Below are 24,191 nucleotides of genomic sequence, written 5' to 3' on the forward strand. Positions count from 1 at the left end.
TTGTGGACGGACGGACGGACGGGGGCGACAACAATATACGACCACATTTCAATGTGGGCGTATATTAATAGAACATACATGTACTTTTAACCAACATAGTTGTATCAATATAGATTACATGTAATAAAAATACAGTTCTAACTTGTAAAACTTCACTTTTATTGTTAGTTTACCAACTTTTTACCATGTTACCTCACTAATGCAGTAAATTTATAGTATAAAAACATACAGTGGTAATTTTACAGCGTTATGTTAAAGAAATTACATATTTTTCACTGTAATTTTACATTTACTTTTAACATTGTATTGTTTTTATAGCTAGCACGAACTGCTGCTGCTGTTGTGCAAATAAGACGGCCTAAAATGTATTTAATATAACGTAATTGGTCTTTGGCAATTCAATTGTTTCAGCACAGCTCTAAATGAAAAACGAAAGGCGGTACTACTGGGATAATTCCCATACGTCATGTTATAAAGAGTAAAATATGTCATTTTCTCTCACAACTGCTAGGGTGCTAATCATATAAATAAAATGTATAGTTTAATGTTTATTTCTTTTCTACGGGACCAACAGAAATATTGTCTGGGTTAGGTGTCATGCGATATAGGCATGGTGGAAGCGGACGTTAAATAAAATTATATCCAAACCGGACGTGCCAGTATCTTGTTGTCAAATCCATGATATGGGATTGGGTGATAAATAAAATCTTCTACTCGTCTTTTTTGATATAAAAAAATATCAACTTGTGTTTTGTGTTGATACTTACAATTGCTTAATACTAATTTAATTTAATTCTCGTTTATTTCTCGTACATCCTCACGTTTATTACAAAAAAGTAAAATCTATAGTTTACCAAGACTTCCTGTGTTTTTATATCGCCATATAAGCTGTATTATCACCCAATAATACATTCTACAGTAGATATCGCTTGTGTGATATATTTCATAATCTACTGCGATATCTCCTTAGGACTGGTCAGTTGAAAAGGAACTAACTTTTTTTTAATTAAAAATGAACTATTGTTATTCAATTGACCTTGATGGAAACACTGGGTCAATATAAAGGACTTTGCAATGGTTAAATTGCTGTCAAAAAATGATGTATCACTACGCCGTAATGTTCAGTAAAAGTGAAATCTACAGCAAAGAATTATATTTATCTATTTGTGCATGTAAGAAGGGATTGGGTGATAAATAAAATCTCCTACTCGTCTTTTTTGATATAAAAAAATATCAACTTGTGTTGCTATTTTTTGATATCAAAAAAGACTGGTAGGAGATTCTCTATTTCTCGCTATTCGTGTGTGAGTACTTCACACTATAGCTCAATATTTTCTAGGAGTTCAGTTCAAATATCTCATAGGTGTATAGACTACTTTTCATCCAAAGTAACAATAGAAATATATTCTTGGTTTTAAGCGACCAAGTGGATATAAGCTAAAAAGAATATTTAAAGAAGCAAGTGTATTGATTTCTTCAGGCTCAAGTATATCGGCACTGTCTCTAACGTAAATGACTTTATAGTTGTCAAATGCTTATCATTAGTACTTAAAGAGGTATTGTCCGATTTGAATATCTGCACATATTACACTTTTAATTTCAGGATGTATTGTACAATGAAAATAACAATACCTCTTTTCATTGTTAATACTATAATTCAAAAGAAATATGTATTGCCATAACAAATGCCTGTATCTTAAACATGCATTATGCAAGAGCTAAATCTGATTATTGCAAGTCTTAATTTAGGCTTCAGGTGTTATAGAAATTATAAATTAGATCTTTATTTAAACAACAAGCCCAAAATCAACTCTGTAGACCCACGGATGGCTCGACTACAGCTCGGATTTAAATAGGATTTCACTAATTGATTAAATCAAGTATGGGGCAACCTGATGAAAATATGTCAGTTAGATGGAGGCTAAATGATAGAGTGTACTTAGCGAGGCCGCTGTAAAGCGTTTCCGTATGCCATTGAAAACTTTACTTGGTAATCGAGATATGTAGGTGGAGTTAACGCCTGTCAATCAAACGGTCGGCCAAGGTGAAGACGCATTTCGCTACCATTTCTAGGCAAATATTACAACGATGATAACTATGTTCAGAATAAAGTAATTTGACTGAAATTTTCAATATATTCTTCTTTCATCATATACTTTTGAACTGTTATAGCAAGAATGGCCAACTCTCTATAAAAATCTCCCATAATGTATCTTTAAGCCTGCCATGATTTCCTGCATGCCACGAATAGTATGTAAGTTACCTCGATTATCTAGACAACTGGGTCCGTATTCAAAGTTAAGTAAAAATACTTAATTTTTCCACTTAACTGAGTGTGTTACCCTAAAACGGTATTTAAGGGCTGTATTTAACATATCCTTGCTATGTCAAAAACTTAACTGCACTCTTAAATTATGGAATACCCACATTCGCCATAAAGCATGAATTTTAATTTATGGATTAACCTCCACTGCCAAAAATCACGAATGTCTAACATCGCATGTAAGTTATGTCCCCTTAAGAGCACCACGATACATTAAAATCTTAGATGTCATTACTCGGAAAATGTTTGTTGAAATATTGTAACGCATGAAAACAAAATGACTATAATTCATGACAAATCCTTTGCGGAACAGCTGTTTTCGTAGATTGTTTTAAAAAATTCAATTTCAATAGATTTCAATTGCAGTTATGGTAGTATAATGATGGATATTATAGACTTTATTATTTTACCAATGTATAACGAATAGAAAACAACATATTAGCAATACGCAAGGCCCTTTGGCTTTTAAGTTAGACTGAACAAATCGTTCAGTGTTGTTTCTCAATCTGTCAGTTGAGAAATTCACAGAAATTGTGTCAGTGCCTACACTGTAGAAGCCTAAAGGCCTGGCGTTGAAGGTACGTGACGCCATTTTCTACCTGAAATAATACTATCGATTCCCACGATGGTATTTATTAGGTGGATATTTCGAATAAAAGTATGGCAAATTTGCTATATATGGAAAGCATAGACCCCCAATTGTCTGCCAGTTTGACTTAGGGGGCGGTGGTTATTTCTTGGGATCATTGAGGGGTGTAAATGTATAACAGACTCTGCAATTAAAGGCGGAAAAAAAAAGTGGCAGCAAATAATTCAAGAATTTACTTAGGCCTCAATATGTATGGTAAATGGACAATAAGTAATGACAAATACATTGTGAAAAATGGGCCCTCCCTCAGCCAAGTTAGATGACAAACATGGCTTCTAAAAATAGATTTTTATAGCTTGATTTATCTCTTTGCGAAGACAAAGTTTTGAGAGGGATTTGAAACAAATTGTTGATACATTAATTAATTAGTTTGAATATGTGTTTAGTCCAGATATATCATCACATCTCACAGTTTGTAACACAAGAAATTAATTGAAAATCATTTTTTAGAAGCCATGTTTGTCACCTAACTTGGTTGTGGGAGGGCCCATTTTTCACAATGTATTTGTCATTACTTACTGTCCATTTACCATACATATTGAGGCCTAAGTCATTTCGGGACTAACATATGGTTCCCTTTTATTTCAATAATTCGTTGCGCGTAGGGGTCTTTAGCAGTGGGAGGAAACCGGAGGACCAGGAGAAAAACCCACCTGGTTGGACAGGCGTCCCTACTCCTTGTCACGTACAACCGGAGAGTCGAAACCACGCCAGTTGACTCAATGACAGGCCTTATATGATACAGCGTGCACGTGCTAACCATTCGAACATCCCCCTCCCCCCGGCCCAAGCTACTCCGGTTAAAAGAAATTATAATGACTTCTTTTTTTACACTCTGGTTAAAAGAAGTCATTATAATCTCATTTAAACATATATCATGCAAGAGCTAAATATGTCTATTGCAGGTCTTTCTTTACGCCTAAAATGTTATCAAAATTATTAATTAGACATTAATTAACTTATCCAGACCATAATCAACTTTCGGTGCCATCGTTATCCTGTAATATATAGTGGATTTGAATACATTTTGTGATGTACAATTTAACGTAAAACTGGATAATCAAGACTTGCTTTATTATCGCACCAAAGTTAGTAATGACGTTCGGGGCTAAAATTGAATCAATTGAACAAATTTGACTAAAATTTTCAGCATATTCTGTTTTCATCATCCATTTTAACTATTATAGCGAGAACTGTCAGCTCTTTATCTAATCTTGTCTAATGCCCCTTTAACTCTACGGTACCTCCCATAGGTCACCTACAGTTAAGTGAATTTTTCTTACTTAAACTGGTATTTGAATACCTCTGAAAGACTAACACTTAAAACCGAAGTGAAGGCCGATTAACTTTAAGGGAAAATTTAATACTTAACATTGCCTTTGAATGCCACTTACCCATAACTTACAGGAAGTTACGTATATTTAAGTGAAATCTAGTAGTTAAGTGACTATCTTAGACTTAAGATGTCCTTTGAATACGGATCCTGGCCTATAATGACTGAGAAATCGTTCGCGAATAAATAGGCTGAGGACAAGGACATACAATTCTTACGTTTCGACGTGCTATTTTTTGTTACTGAAAATTCATAACGTGTTCTTATATCTCCAAATTAAATTACATGTATTAATTACGGCTGAATTATTTTAGGCTACTCCTTTAAAATATATAATTTCAAACTTAAGCATTTAATTACGTGTTCTTATATCTCCAAATTAAATTACATGTATTAATTACGGCTGAATTATTTTAGGCTACTCCTTTAAAATATATAATTTCAAACTTAAGCATTTAATTACGAGTCGATGAAAGTTCCCGAAGGGGTTCACGGCTAATGATTTACCGTCTGCCATCACCCTAACCTTAAAACATATTCAAAAGCATGTGTTTTGACAATGAAGAATCGGCTTTTGTTTTAAAAGATGGTATACATGTTTCGACATGTGGCTTATTGACGGCCCACAACGCCAATTCTTGTCTCCATCGCAAATTGATTGCATCGTTTAATACTGCTGTAATATTTGGCTATATGGCACCAATCTGTATTTTTATACTGTTAGTCGGTTTATATACAAAGACAAAAGTACTGAAAGTAGTTTGTCTCTCCGTGGAGATGGCAAGAAGTTATAATGCGCCTCCAGATACCGAAGTTTCGGTCTAGTAAGTTTGTTAGAAGGTTTTATCTCGACATAATGATGGCTATATTAGCTCATAGAAAGATGTTTAAATACTGCCATCTGTGTAAAGATATATTAAATGTTACCAAGTTCGCTGGGCGCACTTACATAACTGAAAGTTAATTCCTAATCAAAGTAGTAAAAAAGTTGCTTCTAAATCTATAGTTTCAAGCAGATTGTCTACGCTTCGACTACAACAAACATTAGTAAGGACAGAGTGGCATCCATTCTGTATTATGGTAACCTATTATGGTTATGGTTATGGAAATTGTGTCTTTTCACCAGTTAACAATGAATTCTATTTGTTTGAATATTTTTCCTCTCAACCTATTGTAAGACATGCGAGAACAACCAATATGACTTTTGACGGCGTATACAAATCCGGCTGCGGTTATCGAGACTACTAAATCTAAATTAATGCACTATATTATTAATTGAAATATGGAAGCTCTGACTGAAGGAGATTTTGCCGATAACTGTAAAACCGTCTGATTGAATGGGGTAACTTGGCCATCTCTTCAACATGTTATATGTTGGGTGTACATACACGAATCATCCAGCTGTAATCCATGTGAAGTAAAAACTAATTAATATTCTTGAAGAAAAAAGATTTGAAAGAGTTACTGTCTTGAAATCAAATTTACTAGGCAAGGTGATATACTTCACATTAGTTATATTGAAAACAATAGAAAATTATCTTAAAGTCACGAATTCGCCAAAGTCCGTTTAAATGAAGTGAACATCAATATCTTGTGACGTGTATTACCACTACTATTACTACTACTACTACTGCTGCAATGGCATCATATTGACGTCTCAAAGTTTTGAATTCAGGTTATTAAATACAATGTAAATATTACATGTTGGGACGGTTCATTGTGGATTCATGGCAAATAACAGTGTATATCATGTTCAATGCCTACATATATTTTTTGGCCAAGAACGTAATAGACATTGCACAATATTTTACACCAATTTGCATACGTTTTCTAAAGTAACTTTCTTTTTTCATGTTGGCTCTTATAACGGACACACATTTCTGAAAAGGCTTAACCTAATTACTTTTCTACCCGCCCGAACAGCTTGACATAAGCCTGTCTAACTCAAAATATGTTCTGAGTTTTAAATATTTAACAGATATTTCTGGTCAATGCCGTTACATAATACCGGTGAAATGTTTCTGTCGTTTTTAGATGGTTTTAGATAACACCTTCATCACTTGCAAGTTGTTCGCATTGCGTTTTTTCCCCTCTAATAAGTACACCCTATAGCCAATATGAAGCTGTAATTAGTAATAAACGTACATGTTTCGTATAATTAGCCAATTTATTGATGTTATCAAAATTATTGCACTCTATTATAAAATTGATATGAATTCAATAAGACTTGGTGATATGTATTTAAGCAGAATATATTTTTCCACACGAAATCAGAAACACAAAGCATATAAAGTATCGAAAAATTATTTATACTTTATTTGCTTGCTGTATTTTTCAAAAAATAAAATTTTAACAAAAAGGTTCAATGAAGGTCATATGGACAAATTATTGTAGAATTATTCATTTGCTTGCTGTATTTCACACGTTAAATTTTAACAAAAAGGGCCAATGAAGGTTATATGGAGAAACAAAGAAACAAAAGTACATGTAAAACTTTAGTAATAATTAAAGTATTCCTACCTGTCTTCCCGGAATATGGCTCTTAATATTTTACTTCTGGCACTTTCCTTTCTGTCCAATCTTGCTTGAATCAAACTAGGCATTACGACTAACAATATCTGTAACAAACAATATAACAACCCTGTGGGTCTACATCTCATTCTGGTATAATATACACATTGACGTTCATCGCACATATCATTTTACATTCTAATTTGTAATGATGTATTAGTACTATTTGAATAAAACAAATTTATGTTTTCACTTGTTTGTTCGTCCTCTCCGCCAGGATGAAAAAAAGGTCATAAGAGCGTAAATACGGACACGTCTCGATGAACAAGAATTCCACCTATCTCAGTTTTATCTTTACTGGAGTAACAATAACAGAGAATAATTAAAATTCACCACTTTGATTTCACAGAGCAATTTTCCTCCTTTATCTTTTCTTTTCTGTATATACGAAATATTCATATATTATTATCGCGAATAATAACTTATATCCCAACAGCAATAAAACTAGAAGGCCACAACGAACTATGTTAACAGCTTCGTTCTAGTTCTTTTCATGAAAAAATCATTTTAAATATACTATCATAAAACTTGATCATTAGATGATCTAAAAATACATAAATACAGCAAGTCGCAACGCTCATTCACATTTAACGTATTTCCCTTCTACAAAAATTATATACATGCTAGATATTTTAGGAACGCCGAACATCGAATATAAATACCATTTCAATGATTATCTCATGCAAAAAAAGCGAAACAAAAATCTCAATTTCTTAATAATTTGTTGTTACACCCATGCCATAACACCATATATCAAAATAAGTATGACGCTTCTCTAAATAAATGATTGATCTATTTCTGTTTATGCAGGTATTTGTATAATTATGTGTTACGACACTTTGTCTTAAATTAGCCAAGAAAAAAAACAGCATTGCTAGATGAATGAAATTCCAGGTCTTGTTTTTCTTCGCTTCATCGTCTTAGACCATACAGAAACAAGGCCGTTTGCATATAGTCATACAATAATAGACGTAACATTTAATTGTTCTTTTGAGTAGCGTTCTTAACATTCTTTTTTTCTATTTTAGAAATGAAAGTACTTGTCGAACTAAGTACCTTGTATGTACATGTAGTATATATACATGTAGTATAGACATCCATCGATGGTCGCTTTTTACAATCGTTTGTAACATAGGTAGATAAAAAAGAAGAAGATTTGTATAGGCAATTATAAACGTATTGATTTATATTACATTTACAAATACTACAGTTATCACAAAGCAGTAATTAATATTCAGTATTTAATATTCAACATGTATCTATTACCGGACATTATGCAGCAATATATTGACAATGCATGTATTGTGAACTACTAACCCTTACCGAAATGAAACCCAATGACCTTGAGGGGGGGAGGGGTGGGGGTGAGGGGTGGGGGGGGGGGGTGATTCTTTGGAGATGGGGCTTACGGTTAAATAAAGAATAGGTTATATATCACCCCAGTCTCTGTCTGTTTTTACTGTAAAGGCCAAATCGAGAAGTCGTCGTGCATCAGGTCAAATGATGACGACACTATTCTAATCTGGAAATAAAACTTGTAGAATTTGTTGTATAATTTTTTGAGTTTCGATGTTTAATGACCACAAATAATGACAGTTGAATGAAAAGCTACATCCGCTATATGTGACTTATTAACACCCACATCACTTCCATGCACAAATCTATATTGCTTTGGGTTTTTTATCCGATGGTGTCACCTTCAGGTTGTGAAGAAGCTATTTTTTCTTACAAAATAGTATTGAGAGCAGCAAAGACCCATTATTACTTTTCAGTTCAAAGGTGTCATATTTTGTTTGGTTTAAGATAACACACGACGAAGATTAAACATTACTAAACAATATACCCGAAATGTATAATACAGTGAAATGTCGTTAAAGGCAAATCCAATCTGAAGCAGATTTTTTATAAAAAAAAAAGTGTAACCTTCATTCACCATCATAAGGCAGTCCATAGTTATGTGAACAAATTTATATTGGTACTAAACTCCACTTACATACCTCAAGTGTTTTTGGGAATTCCAAAACATAACAGAGTATGACGAATTGCAAAGATCCTCCCACACAACATTGTCCTGCGAAGCATCATAACTTGAATGGCAGTAGAGCATCAAAAAGGTAGTGAAATATTTTTGAAGTTATTGAGAAATATTTCACTCTTGTATTCCCGTTTCACAATCCCAACCTGATTTGGTTATTCATGAGCATCAAAAAAGGTAGTGAAATATTTTTGAAATTATTGAGAAATAATTATTGTATTCCTGTTTTATAATCCCAACCTCATTTGGTTATTCATGAAATCGGGGAAGCAAAACGATTATGTGATCTTACAGGAGCCACGGTGGCTCAGTGATAAATCACTGGCTCACGATATTGGCTGAGAAAGTTCCCCTGTTAGTGAAAAAAGTGTCTAATTGTTCGGATGGGACTAAAAACGAGGTCCCATGTACATATTGGTTTTGGAATTCGACGAAGAGTCTCATTTCCCTGATAGAACACTGAATGGCGTTTGTCATTAACGAGGTTGGTGCAAAAAAGTAGGGCGTTAAACCCCGTTTCATACTAACAACAGAACTTGTATTATAATATTAATTTTTTTAAATATATGTAATCCACTCTTTAAAATTGTAACGTTAGCTCTATAATAATTATATTCATATATCTGTATTTTTCATACATGTACTTTCAAATAAAAATAATTTAGATAAGTTGCTATTAACCTGCAGGGGACATATCTCTTAGATCAAATTTTAGAAATTACAAGATCAAAACTAAAATCTTTATCATCAAATGGTTCTACTGCATCCCTTTTTCAATGGGCAGTGAACGTTGTGTGCGTTTTTGAAGAACTATTCAGTGTAATGTTTCTATCAACATGATACAGACACACTCTGAAAGAAGGTTCAAAGTGACAGTTTAGAGGAGGGGTTTATTTCTTAATTTGAGTAGTTTAACAACGTTTTAATTTTCCAAAACGAATATTGAAAATCGAAAAGTTCTGTAGACGAATATTAATTTTATAGAATGCGGCAACATCATAGATAGTATAGCATCCTAAAGAAACCTCTAAAACCAAGTACACACTATAGCAAATGGCTATAAAATATGTCTCCTTGGTTACTCCCTAAAATTAATAATGGTTGAAAGATTTGTTAATTCATCACATTCTAAAGACCTGGAGAATGAATATATCAGCAAAGATTTAGTAAACAGATCTGTAGAAATTAATTTGTACTTGATAATATGTAGAATCCAAACCGTTAAAAAAATTGTTAATTAATCATCATCGTTAAAATGCCAAATATTGTTTTCAGCATTTTTGACAGGTCAAAATATATATTTATGACTTGGGTGAAGACGACTCTTTCTATTTTATCATTATCTTATAGTAGAATAAGTGTTTCAGTCTCACATCTATTTTGAGCATGATCATAGACAGTTTCTAAAGAAACGGGTATTTTTATAAATACCCTGGCTTTGAAAAACCAGTAAGATAAGATCAATTAGAATTCACTTGAAAGACATGAACGTTAACACTTAACATATTGAACAAACGCTTAATACAATTATATATACTTTCGTCTTGCAACGGGTATTTAAATTTGTACTAGTCTACCTTATACATATGCAAATTTCATTTGAAAGACATGAATGTTTACACTTAACATATTGAACAAACGCTTAATACAATTATATATACTTTCCATTTGTAACGGGTATTAAGAATTTGTACTAGTCTAATACCCATATACATATGCAAATTTCACGAATGTTTACAAATAAAGGACAATATTGGCGCCAGTCATTATCACATATGTGATAGAACTAATTAAACACGTTCCAAATATAATTTTATCACAGAGATCATTGCTACGATAGCAATACAGGTTTCCTGAATCCGAAGTGACGAACGTCAAAGGAAAACACGAGCCATCCCTCTATATAACTGACTGATGTGACGAGTGATAACAGATACACGGCCGAATTTCGTCACTTCCAATTCAGGAAACCTGTATTACTCAGCTATCGTAGCAATGATCTCTGTGATAAAATTATATTTGGAACGCGTTTAATTAGTTCTATTACATGCATGCTCCTAATCAACCGTTCAATCACAATTTGGGGCAATCTGACCCACTCCTCTTGCAGTGTCACGGCCAATTCTTGCAGTATTGTCCGTTGACGTTGACGTCGACGAACACGTCTCCCGATCAAAGTAAACGTAAAAGATACGCTAAACAGTTAATCTTATGCAAGAACCGATAGGAAAGCAAACATGGATAGATAAACCAGCACGCGGCAGTTTTCATCAACCCTTCCTTGAAGTGTCAAATTTGACAATGAACCCCTCCCACGTGTATGGCACTATTGCGTGTTCGCATGTGCAGCTCAGTGGTTCTGTTGGGGCGATAAGTTCTTCATCTGTGAACATACTCTCTAAGCATGTCAAATGTCCATGGCTATTTATCATATCGCAACATGCATAGGTATTTTCATTTCAATATCCCCTACTTTTTTTTTGAAGAGTATATATTGACACATGTACATACCATCACCATGTGCATAATATATAATGTCATTCGAACGCATAGTAGACTTACACACGTGATGTATATAAATGTCCATAAGAAGGCCAGTTAAGACCCCACATATTTCATGGATGCTATCAAACAACGTGGTCTTACCGACAGTATAAAGGTTTGACATTGGCAGTGTTCTATACTCTGCGGTTGATGCTAGTCAGTAAATGATGATGTCAACCTTTGTAATACTATAAAGGTGATCAAATTCTTTGAATACAATTTCCGCTTAGTGTATCAGGGTCGACATAGATGGAATATTATTATTTCTCGGGTAGTTTCCTTTGTGCATTGTTGGTGGCGGGGAGGGGAGGGGGAGTGGCTGTTTGGCTTGACCATACGATTTTAATTTTATGATTAGGTGCCCTGCAAATAAACTGGGTCATTGACGTCAGAATGTCGAGTATTCCGGTTTTTCGTAGTTTTTGGTATTCAGCTTTAGTCAAATGACCAAGTGACCAATCAATCGCGAGGGTCAGTATTCAAAAGAGCTGGGCGTGATCCCAATTGTTCAGGCATCATATAGATATCGGGAAATCGTTTGGCGTTCGTAGAAAGACATCACACCGACAGGGGCCGACTGGGTAGCCCTTGGCCGTCAGACAAACTGGTTTCTTTGGGTCCCGATTGCGGTGAAGAATTGTTTTAGGATTAGAAAAGGAAACTACCTTGATTCACCTTTCCCCACTCATAGATCATTTTTCACCTCGGATTTAGGTCATAATATTTTTCAGTGGATTATAAGACGTTTTTATTAATTTTGAAAATAAATATATGTCAATTTTTCCCTGACCACCCTGGGGCCTTAGACCACGTCTGATGGTCCAAGGCCCGGTCCATCCTTCCATAAGATACCAGCGGGAGACCATGTAGCGTTTTAGAAGGAGGTCCGCGTTCTAGGCTGCGTATAACTAAGACAAGACTATAGATTACATCATATACATGTGAATTATGTAGTTTCTTGTATTTCTCAAATAAACAAGGATTTAGAACTATACGATGTTCAAAAGTTTTATTGACTATTTAAGTACACAGCGTGAATATTTTAGTCACATTGTTCTGGGTTGTGACCCACCGTATTGGTTCTCTGATCCTGTTTTTAATTGATTTTATATATTCCTTATTCGTTGTACAAATGTCATCAAACACGTTTCTGTTTACGATTAGTTATCGCTGACATGGTTGTACGTATTCTTCCACAAGGTTCATTTCGATTGGTGTATTTCGATTGGGTTTGTTACATAATTCCCATCCGTCGGCTTTTCGGGTAGAAATCGTGGAATAAGCATTATTTTGAAGATTTTGATGTTTAATGATGAAAAACCAATGTTGACATTTTTTCTGAGTAGGTCTTCATAATTTGGGAGGTCATTATTTGAGGGTAGCCATTTTGCGATAATATTCCAACTTACTTTTTTTAAATTTTTACCTTATTTATAATGTTATCGACATATCAACTTTGATTTGACAATGTATATATATTGACAGGGGTCATGACAATATTTCAGATTTTTTTCGATCACTTCATGAAGATATGTTCAAGATGGCGGCCATTTTTGGCGGGAAAATCGGACGATGTGCTTATTTCGATTAAGTAGTAGTTTTGGTGTCAATAAATATGTTTTCAGGCACAGATTCAATTTCTGCCAGTTACAACTGTGTAAAATGATCACATGTTCATCTATTTTGCATATTTCCAAGATGGTGGCCATTTTTGGCAGGAAAATGAGACGGTGTTCTGATATTGATTAAGTAGTCGTCTTTGGTGTAAACATATCTGCTTTCGGGTAGCAGATTCCATTTCTGCCGTTTACAACGGAGTAATATGATAACATGTACACATATTTAGCTTATTTCTAATATAGCTGCCATTTGTGGGGGGAAAATGGGACGATGTGCTGATTTTGAAACAGTTTCTGAATCCAATTCTGCTATGTATAAGCTTGTAGCATGTTCATGGAAGCCATTTTACCCATTAGGTATATTATCCAACGATGAAAATTTCTTATCCGATTGGACCACTGACTGAGCTAGTATCGATTTTCCAGGAAAAAAGTACATTTACTTGGTCGATCAGTCTGATTTTAAGACTTGGTGGCGTCATCGAGACTTTTAGTTTATGTTGTCTGTCAGTTATAGATACAAAATTAACGATGGTTAAAAATGTGAGACTTACAACTTTTGAAAAGGTAATCAATAAATTAAAAAGTAGAACAGAAATGCATGATATATTAAATATAAAGCGGTATACAAAGAAACAAAAACAAGGACTACAAATGAAATAATAACACTTGCATAGATTATATTATCAACTGACATAAAGCTGCGTGTGGAAGGAGTCATCCAATGGAATGCTGTGGCAAACAAACTATATCACCAATTAAACGACGACGTGACCCGCCATCTATGATATCACTACCATCACTATCGAAAGAACTGGTGGCAGTGATATAAAAGTAGCCGGCCACATCGTTGTGTAAATGGTGACATACGTTATGTTTCCAACGCAACAGCATTCCACATGCTCATTCCACATTCAGCTTGGAAGTCAGTTGGTAACATAACCTATTCACGAGGGTTTCTTAGTAAGCATTTCATTTACAGCCACGTCCCCACTACCTTTAACCACGTTGCCGCCAGGCTGGAACGAAGCTCTTAGCCACCACATGATTCATGCTTGCTACGCTGTTAAGATCTTTTTTGTATATATAGGGAAGGTACTGAACCTCGTCCATCAGTTTCAGTCTAGCATCCTAAGAGGAAACATCAAGAAACGAAAAAATGTTCTTGACTGCTTGGCATTTGGTTGTTCTCTGCTTTGAAAGTAAATGAGGACGGGGTGAGCATTGCGCAGGAATATGAACATTCCGATAAAAACCAATAAAAAAGAATGATTAAATTTCAGTCTTTATCATGGTTAAAATCACAGCAAATATACACCTTCGTGTTCTAGGATACACATTGATTGATAAAAACGCTATGATACAACATTTTGGGGTTTAAAAGTAGCAAAAAGGACGGTAAAAAGACAACAATGTTATACGGACCTTTGCCGTATGGAATCTGTTCGATAAGTGCTGTCGTATCCGTGTGCCGTATCACGTATGAGAAATACACACACATTGATGACGTCACACACAAAATCCAAATGGATACGCGATACGGACCAGAAATTTACGCTTGCCAAAAGTCTCTATTGTCATTTTGGCAAAAACTGTATTTTAGCCCCCAAAACAAATATTTTGTTGTAATGAGTTATATTTATTATTCATTTCAAATTATGATATTTGATCCCTATTGACAAATAGTATGAATCAATGCCATCATATTTATATATATAAAAAAAAGTTTCTAACATCTTCCCTTGTCGAAAAATAACCAACTTTGTCAGCATTTTAATTTAAGTTTATGGGCCGTGGGTTAAATAATTATTGCCTGATTTGTATAAAGCAAAAGCTCTGTGGTGCAAATTCTCAACTTTTTTCTACAGATAAACCTTTCTGTAGGTGACGTAATTTTGCCAAAAACTTTAATTTTGACCTGTCGAAAGATCTTCGCAAAGGAAAATATTAATTTGTACAAATCTAAAGATCAAGATGAATGCTCCTACTAAAGACGCAAAATATGTCAGGCTTAGTTATTTATTTCGGTTTTGAATTTACGCCATTTTGATATAAGGATGATAAACTAGGTGTATAAATGAGTTATTTACAATGCATTCAGGCTTTTCATATTTTAAAATATTTCTTGACAATTTTCATAAACCCGAAACATTAATCCTTACAAAGACAATGTATGTCAAAATAAGTTTGTTATATTTGCTGTTGACGAGAAATAGGCGATTTTGCATCAGTCACTTTTCACATTATTTTGCCTGTAAACGAGTTAATTATAGTCCGATTTTCGACTTTTCTTTATCATGTGATGCCTCGGGCGACTTTTGACGGGGTGGAACCAATTTCACATTTATGATATCACCAGACATGGCGCCATTTCGGAAAAAAACTGTATTTTTAGCCTTCAAAACAGATTTGATTTGTAATATTTATAAAATTATGATATTTGATTTAATTTAACACATATAATGAACCCATTCGATCATACAGATATCACCAAATGGTTTCTAACTTGTACTGCATGCTTGATTTTCCATAATAGCACCAACATGACTACATGAATGTCCTTGGCCAGCCATTCACGTACACCAGCCTTTAACTATTGTTCCATCTTGTTGACAAAGTACATACACTTAATTATTTCTTGTGATGTTCTGTGAAGCGCGAACATAAGTTTTCAGCATAATCTCCTTATTATCACACGTATGTTGTACAATCTGACCGACATTACCACTTTGAAAAAAGTTGTAGTTTTGTAAACTTTTAGAGTTTTTCATTTCTTGTCCATCGACTGTTTTTGATGAAATTAGATAATTATGGATATCTCAGTACATCAAATTAGGCCAATATCTCATGTCGTCAACCCAAGCAGCAATTTTGTCTAAATCAGCAGAGGTTGTCCTGTAAACAACTTATATCACATCCGGTAATACAAGATGGCCGAATGAGGTGGACGTGTCGAGGAAGCGAGTTAATCTCCTTCAGTTTAAACAGTGTTATATTTCAGATGATCTATCAAAACCTCCTGAGTAAATTAAGTATGTACTAAATTAACTTTTTATGTGTTAACTGTGACAAATATATGCAAAAAGGGAGACATTTCGTTGACTTATAAAATCGTCTATATAATATCTCGGAAAACAGTTCACCGGAGTTCACTCAGCTTATTTTTACAAGGCTAGACTGGTGGTGTATAAGTTGCATATAAAATATTAAGGCCGAAATCAAGACAATCAAAACCATCAAGAAGGGAGATGGCTTCCAATTCAAATCCGAATGATTCCAACAGTATAAACGATTTTCTAGATAATGTTCTAAAAGATGATGGGTCGTTACGGTCATTTATTGGTGAAGTATTTAAACGTGAAGTCATAATGAGCCATATTGTTCACTTAATCCAACCAAAACTAACTCAAGATTTAGTTAGTCGCATCGACCATGTAGAAAATAAAATTGATGACCTAGAACAATGTTCTAGACGAACATGCCTTAAATTCAGTGGTATCAGTAAGAGAGCTGGTGAAAATACAGATAACCCCATACTGGATATTATAAATAACCATATTTTAAATGATAGAGATGGCCGTTTAACAATTAACCAAATAGGTCGTACGCATAGAGTTGGATCTCGTAATAAAGATTACCACAGAGATATAATTGTTAGATTTATCAGCTACAGGGATCGTGCTGCAGTATATTGCAATGAAATGAGGCTAAAACAATTCAACATAACAAATAAAACAAAAATCTTTATTAATGAAGCCTGGACACATAGAAAATCACAGTTGTATAAAAAATACACGCGAACTCTTTAAACTGAATAAAATAAAAAAAAAACTGCTGGACATATGACTGTCGAATATATGTAAGAAATCTAGATGATGACAAAAACATATTAATTAATTGTGAAGATGACATAAATCAGTTTTATGACACGCCAAATGTTGAACAGCAAATGAACAGCAAATCAGCCCGATCACCTGACATTGTTAAACCAACTACTGTCTGAACCGTGGTAAATTATAAACGAATTTCGTCGATTGTGAACAAACTACTGAACAATTGTTGTTAAAAACGTGCCTATGTGTTTGAAATAACCTCCGGTTGAATAGAATCCAGTGCACAATTGAATATCCAAACGTTCTCTCTTGAAAAGTCAATGTTTTTGCTTGTAGTTTCGGCTAAGTTCATAATAACATTGTACATGTGACATGATGAGTTAAACCAACTTAATATGTTGAAGGGGTAAATTGGTTGACAAATTTTGACAATCACGTGTGCTGCAATCACAACAACGCGCGACCTTTCCGATCGTTTGAGTTTGGGCAATAAAAATGGCAACTGAAGACAATAAAATTAATTTGGAAACAATTGATTGTCAGTCTACTAAATTTTTATTCACAATGAATATATCACCGATTACACGAATACATGCAAATATTGCTTTTCACATCATCATCACCTCATAATTGTAAATACCCTGTGTTAGTGTGTATTATATATATTTTAATAAATTATATTAGATCCTACATCCCTGTCAATTATATGCAACTCTGTGGCTAACATTTATAAATAAACATACTTTATTTCATAATTTTAATTGATAATATTTCATAACGCGGGGTCTAATCTCAATGGTCTGTAGTTATTAGTCCATTTTCAAAGTTTTATGATTACCACAAAAACTATGAAAAAAGGGTCACCGCTTCTCAATAATTTCCATATTTATTTCACGTTCCGACTGTTCAAGTCCATAATATTCCTGATTAAATTACTTTTTTTTTCGTTTATTCGACAGATACTGAAATCGAAACATTGTTGATAAGAACAGTTCGGGATGTCCAAACATCGTTTATCGTCTTTATAAGAATGTATTTAAAACAAAAAATCACTTGTCAAAAGAGGTATCGCAGATTGCATGTATTTTTGGGTCTATTGTGTTAATTATGCAGACCGTGTTAAAAACTCGTGCAAGTTTCGCACTAAATTTAACCATTTTCACTGCACCTGTGTGGTATACAGTAACTCATATGGCATGGCACCTTTTACGGTAATAGAATTCAAAGCGTTGATTGGTTGAGGCATGATCGCGATCTACGAAATGTCATCCGAAAATTCCATTCCCTGTGGATTTCAAAATGGAGTTGTACTTGTGATTAATATAGGCCTATAGTTAATAACTGAGAGAACAATCGTATGGATACATTGCCCTGTGAATTTCAAAACGAAGCCGGGATTTCCGGAAATTAATTGTGTTACCAAGACGCAAAATTCTGAACAGTTTTTGCACAACAGAAATAATATTCGAAGATAAATAGAAAGACATGGAACTATATCTGCCGATAATTAAACCGATGTGCGCTATGATTTGTTGTTGATAATAATTTTTAGTATTTATATAAAAAAAAGAAATAATAACGTTATATACATATTCAATGATGCAATGGCCTCGGCTATTAATTTTGCCGAGGCAAATGTAAAATACATCGGTATTTACGGATTTACCTCGGCTACAGCCGATTGCCGAGGTTAATTGACAGGACTGCTTAAGTTCATCAGAAAATATTAAAGGAATGTCGTTCTTTTTGTTCAGCACCTGTGTTTAAAAGAAATATTCCCACCCAACTCTCTAACAAAATAATTAATACAAGACGGAAACAAAATAACGGACTACGGGTGTATTTATGTTTGTAAACGCCCAAACTCATTACTGGTCCTAGAGCAATAGCTTATTCATACACAAAATTTGAATTGTCGTAAAAGAGCTAAACACCGTTACGATAGACAAGTCTTGCTGAGACCCCCTTATACGGAATGATCTGTCCCGATAAGTGACGTAATTAGCTTCCATTTTTCATTTCTCGATGTCAAAGTTTGTGAGGAGTTCAATTTTACAAGAGAGAACTTTTTTATTCTCTGGGATATTTAGTTGTACAATGGATTTTATTTAACGGGAGGTAATTTCAAACACACAGGTAAGTTTATATTACCTAAAGTCAAGTAGTTTGTTCATAATCGAAGAAATCCGTTTAAAATTTACGATGGTTCAGACAGTAACAGCGAAACCAACTACATCTGTATCCACAGCTCAACCGGTTAATTTACCTGATTCAATTCAATCAAGAGCCTTGTTATGACAACAGTCGTTGTTAGACCTAGGTTAATGTAAGGGTTATCGACTGAGACAGAGGGGTTCAAGTTAGATGAACACCCGAGCTCGTGCAAGGTTGTACACTGAGAACGCGTCAGCGTTCGAAGTGTTCAATTGCGCGAGCTCGGGTGTTCATCTAACTTGATCCCGAGGATCGAAGGTCGATAACTGACTTACACACTGGATTCTTTGTAAGAAGTTAAATGAGTCAATGAAAATGGGCGGATACGAGAGAGACGCAAGTCTATCACAGGCCCTTTATCATACAAAATAATTTTACCAATTCGTCTATAAAAGGTATCAATACATTATTTTGCACGTCATAATTGTTTTTTACTCAGCAGATTGGGGAGTGGGTCAATATAGCCAGTGTATACCTGTTTATTTACGATGCATATAAATCAGATCATTCCAATGTCAGGTTTTTGAAATACAATTTTAAGTAATGTGGATTGGTATATGAATAATGTGTATTTTAAGCCTATTTGCTGATTTCCAGTTTTCGACATTTGTTTTATACGCCAACATGTCGTATATTGTCGTCGCTTCCGTCCGGTGTCCACGATGTGGAGGCTAAACAATTATGGTCATGAGACGAAGAATCCTATTGATTTTCAGTGATTTCCGATAATGACTTCCAGATTTATGGCCCTTGATATTTAATGTTTTGAGTACTCAACGTCAGTATAGGGCAGAATTAGAAGCCAAACAAGTATGACAATTACTTAATGGGTTTGTTATTCGTAATTATATTTTAGTGTGATGTAAATGTTTTCCTTACCGACAAGGGGGGTTCGATGGCCGAATGGTTAGCGCGTGTGCGTTGTATCATAAGGTCTGTCATTGAGTCAACTGGCGCGGTTTCGATTCCCCGGTTGTACATGACAAGGTGTAGGGTAGCCTGTCCAACCTCGTTGGTTTCTCCGGGTCCTCCGGTTTCCTCCCACTGCAAAAGGCCCCTACGCGCAAACGAATTTTTGAAATAAAATTGAACCATGTGAATCCCGAAATAACCTAGTTTTTGTCGAGTGGACGTTAAACTCCATTTCTATCTCCTTACCGACAAAAGAAATATATATGCGACACCCCTTATTGACTGCCCGGGCGACTTAGCTGCTGCGGGCGTATGTTTCGTTGCCTGGCAATCTATCTTTAAAATCCACAACAGGCCAATGAATAATGTAATATCAATTTGGTGTGAATGGGGTATGCTGCATTGACTGGAATACGTTTTACATACACGAATTGTCAGCTACAGAACAAACTAACCATGTGCGAAAGAAAATAGCATGTGCGATGATGTAGGGAAGGTATTTTACAAGATTACAATTATCTAAAACATGACAAAAACAGAAATTTATCCCATTTCGCTAGGTTTTCTGTATTTGTTCCTTATTCTATTGGATGCGTTTTCTCGTTAATAATACTATTTCACAATCTGTATTGAAAAAATATTTATTTATTGTTTTAACTACATGTATTTATCTTTTTAATTAAAACGGTGTTTCTTGTTATTTCGGACTATACTATATACCGGAAAACACCGGAAACACCGGAAAACTACCGGGAAAACACGGGCCATACTATATACCGGAAAACAACCGGAAAACACCATTTTATACTGAATACCGGAAAACACCGGAAAAACACTAAATACCTGAAAACATCCTAAATACTGGAAAACACCCTAAATAGGTAAACGGGAGCCTGGTCCTCTGTGTGCGGTTTTGGACCAAGTGAGCGCCGATGAAGGAAGGTCAAGGTCATTACGATATTCGTTTTACATATAGCCTCCCCCCCCCCCAAAAAAAAAAAAAAAATTCCGATTTTTTTTTCTCCAAAATTTTTTTGATGCCTATTATGCTTTGAATGTTTTAAAAGACGCAATCAGTCTACCTCCATCATTGACCATATTTCAGTAAATTTCAATAGATTTCAGTTTTTCAGTATTTCAGTAGATTAAACACAGCCCTCTGAGGGCCCCGTTATATGCCGGTTGCGCCGGTCTCCTGATTCTTACTAGTAACGCTGGCATCAGGGTTGTACGAATTAGTGGAAGGCACGATTAGGCCAACTCCTCCCTAGGTAACAAAAAATCGCATCATAAAACAGCAAGTATCATCAAAAGCGAGTTAATAAATCTCTGAATAGTTCGAGTTTAAGTTCCAGGTTTAACCGCTATGTGTCCTAATCACCAAACGAAATGGATGCCACGCAATTCTCGGACAGGCTGTAATCTGAAAAGTGTCTATCCTTTCCAAGAGCTATCCATCTCGTTGGAAGGGCTAAAAATCTACTTGTTTCTGAGCTTACTTTCATTCCAGGGTCAAATATAATCACTTGAACCATAATAATATTCAACATATTCCATCATATTCCGAGGGCCACACACAGGATTTTTTTCTGGATTACTTTTTGAGCTTTTTTCCCCAACTCGTTGACCAGTTTTCCTTGAGAAAACCCCAACTTTCGCCCAATTGTCCATGAGAAAACTACATATTCTATCTTACTGCATTGATGGGAAGTGGTAAGCTGGACGTCTGTGAAAAGGGTTGATCGATAAATTTTCAAGGAAGCAATTGTTGTTTTTGTTTGTGAAATAGAGGACTCTAGCCGAGGAAGCTACTTCCCCCCCCCCCCCCGAGAACCTCAGGCAACCAATTTGTTTTATGTACTACTATCGTAATAAAACATTACTATGTTAACCACTTCCTGGTGGCTGAAGACTTACACCGAATGCGTATTCGGAAAAAAAATGTCTCTGAGAAAATGTTTTTTCCGACAATCGATATTCGAGATGTCTTCTGTTGCACAAATTATGCTGCACTGTGTAAGAACTTGCATCCTTTGATCTGAAGATTGTAGATGGAAAAGTATCATTTTCACTATTTCAAAGTAAACCTGCATTTTCGTATATCATCCCGTAATTTGTGATTAATGACAATGACTGTGGAAATAATATGGGTTGAGGTACGGAAGATCTATGTTCGTCACGTGACTGGACAATTCCATCCCCGTCCCACCCTGACGATGATCCCTCCCGGAGCGGCTATTTGTAAAGCGAACATCGTAATGAACTTGACCTTCCTTCGTCGGCCAAGAAGTCCCACGGCAAGCGACTTCAGGATAGTGTGAAGACATAGTTCCATCGCCTCCTGTCCACGGTCTCTAAAACTGTTACACCCCCCCCCCCCCATCACCTTCTCCGGGACACACGAAACACACCAAACAAGAGAAAATTATCCCCTGGAGAAGGCACATGCATTAACACTCCCTCGAAGCGTGCATTTGTGTCTGGCTCACCTACTTCCTCGGGATCTATATCGCCACTGAACGCGCTTGTCAACTGTCTTCCACCAGGTCTTCCACCTATCCCTAAAAAGACCCCACAGCTACAAAGGTAAAGACGAGAAGGATTTATGGTACCTACTAGCAGTCAAGGCAAAGACACTGGTATTGGATCCTCAAACCTGGCTAGGATTGTATCCTTCCTCGGGGACTGGGAGATCCATAGCTATTCTGGAGCCAAGATCAGCCACATCAAACAGTTCCTCCAGAACTACATGGGACCTGCACCAGAAGAATTAGTGATACATGTCGGGCTCAACAACAGGGAGGAAAGTGAACCAAGCATACACGAGCAGATGCTAGATCTACTCAAAGTGACCAGAGCAGCTTTCCCACAAGAAAATCCGATCGCCTACCAAAACCTCACTAGGTACAACCAATTTGATCTCCACTGCACCTTCACCAAACGCAACCACACTACCAAACTTCACGGGCAAAATTGAACAGAAAGGTAACGACGCCATCCACTGGAGTCCGGACACGGCCAGAGCGATCATCAACTGCTGGATGAGAAATTTAAACTAGGATTAGGGAAAAGGAATGAGAAGCCGTCCTCAGGACAGACAGTTATCAATTTGAGCGACAGACGTTTCAGCCCCCTAGAAATGAACATTCTTGACAGAGGCTTTAAATTCATCCCAACCCCCACAATAGCATCCATAGACCCCATCATCCAGTCAACCGATCGCTTCCAAAGGACCCTTTCGCTAACTTATTTTTTTAGGAACAAACCCGGCAGAGGTAAAAAACTATTCACAGAAAAATCCACATGGAAACCACCTAAAAAGTCATTATCACCAACCATCTTAAAAACTTTCGACGAAATGAACACAGAAATATCATTACTTCAACCACAATCTCAGAAATAAAATCTCAATCGTACAACAAAAACAGCATTAAACACCCTCAAAAAAGACAAAAACATAATAATCAAGAAAAGCGACAAAGGCTCGTGTTGTGTCATAGTGAATCGCGCAGACTATATCTCTGAGGCAGAAGAACAATTAAATAATCCTAAACATTACACTAAATTAGACCAACCCATCTTTAAGGACACTGCAACCTTAATAAACAACATCTTACATGAATTGCAAGACAAGGAATACATAACAAAAAACAATATGATTATCTATCCGCTAAATCTGACTGTCGGCAACGACATCTCTATACGCTACCAAAAATACATAAAAATCCAGAAACGGAATAAATTACCCAAGGGGCGCCCAATAATATCAGACTGTGGCCACGAATCATACAACGTATCACAATACATAGACCATTTCTTATTACCCCTAGCATGCCAACACCCATCCTACCTTAAAGACACTAATGATTTTATTCATAAAATCAAACAGTTAAGAGTACCTGAGCACACCATTTTAATATCCATTGACGTACAGAGCATGTACACGAACATCGATAATACCACAGGAGTTGAAGCAGTTAGGAAAGCATTTCTTAGGAACCCGCAAGCATCCAGACCGGACGAAGAAATCCTCAAATTACTCGACATTTGTCTGAGGAGGAATGACTTCGCTTTCAACGACCAAGTATACCTCCATTCTTGCCCTGAGTTATGCAAATCTCTTCATGGCGGAGTGGGAAAGGGAAGTTCTGCCGCTCT

The 24,191-nt window shown here is 35.5% G+C and overlaps 1 protein-coding gene across 1 annotated transcript in view; it reads right to left on the bottom strand.

Moving 5' to 3' along the window:
* Window positions 1–507: 507 nt before the first annotated feature.
* Window positions 508–24,191, bottom strand: part of LOC130012381 (zinc finger MYM-type protein 2-like) — a 41,714-nt gene continuing 18,030 nt past the window's right edge. The window contains exon 3 of the mRNA XM_056100212.1: window positions 508–515. Within this exon, the coding sequence (XP_055956187.1) occupies window positions 508–515 (8 nt within the window). The remainder of the gene's footprint in view (window positions 516–24,191) is intronic.

This window comes from Patella vulgata, chromosome 4, assembly GCF_932274485.2.
Source record: "Patella vulgata chromosome 4, xgPatVulg1.2, whole genome shotgun sequence".
NCBI classification, from domain to species: domain Eukaryota; kingdom Metazoa; phylum Mollusca; class Gastropoda; family Patellidae; genus Patella; species Patella vulgata.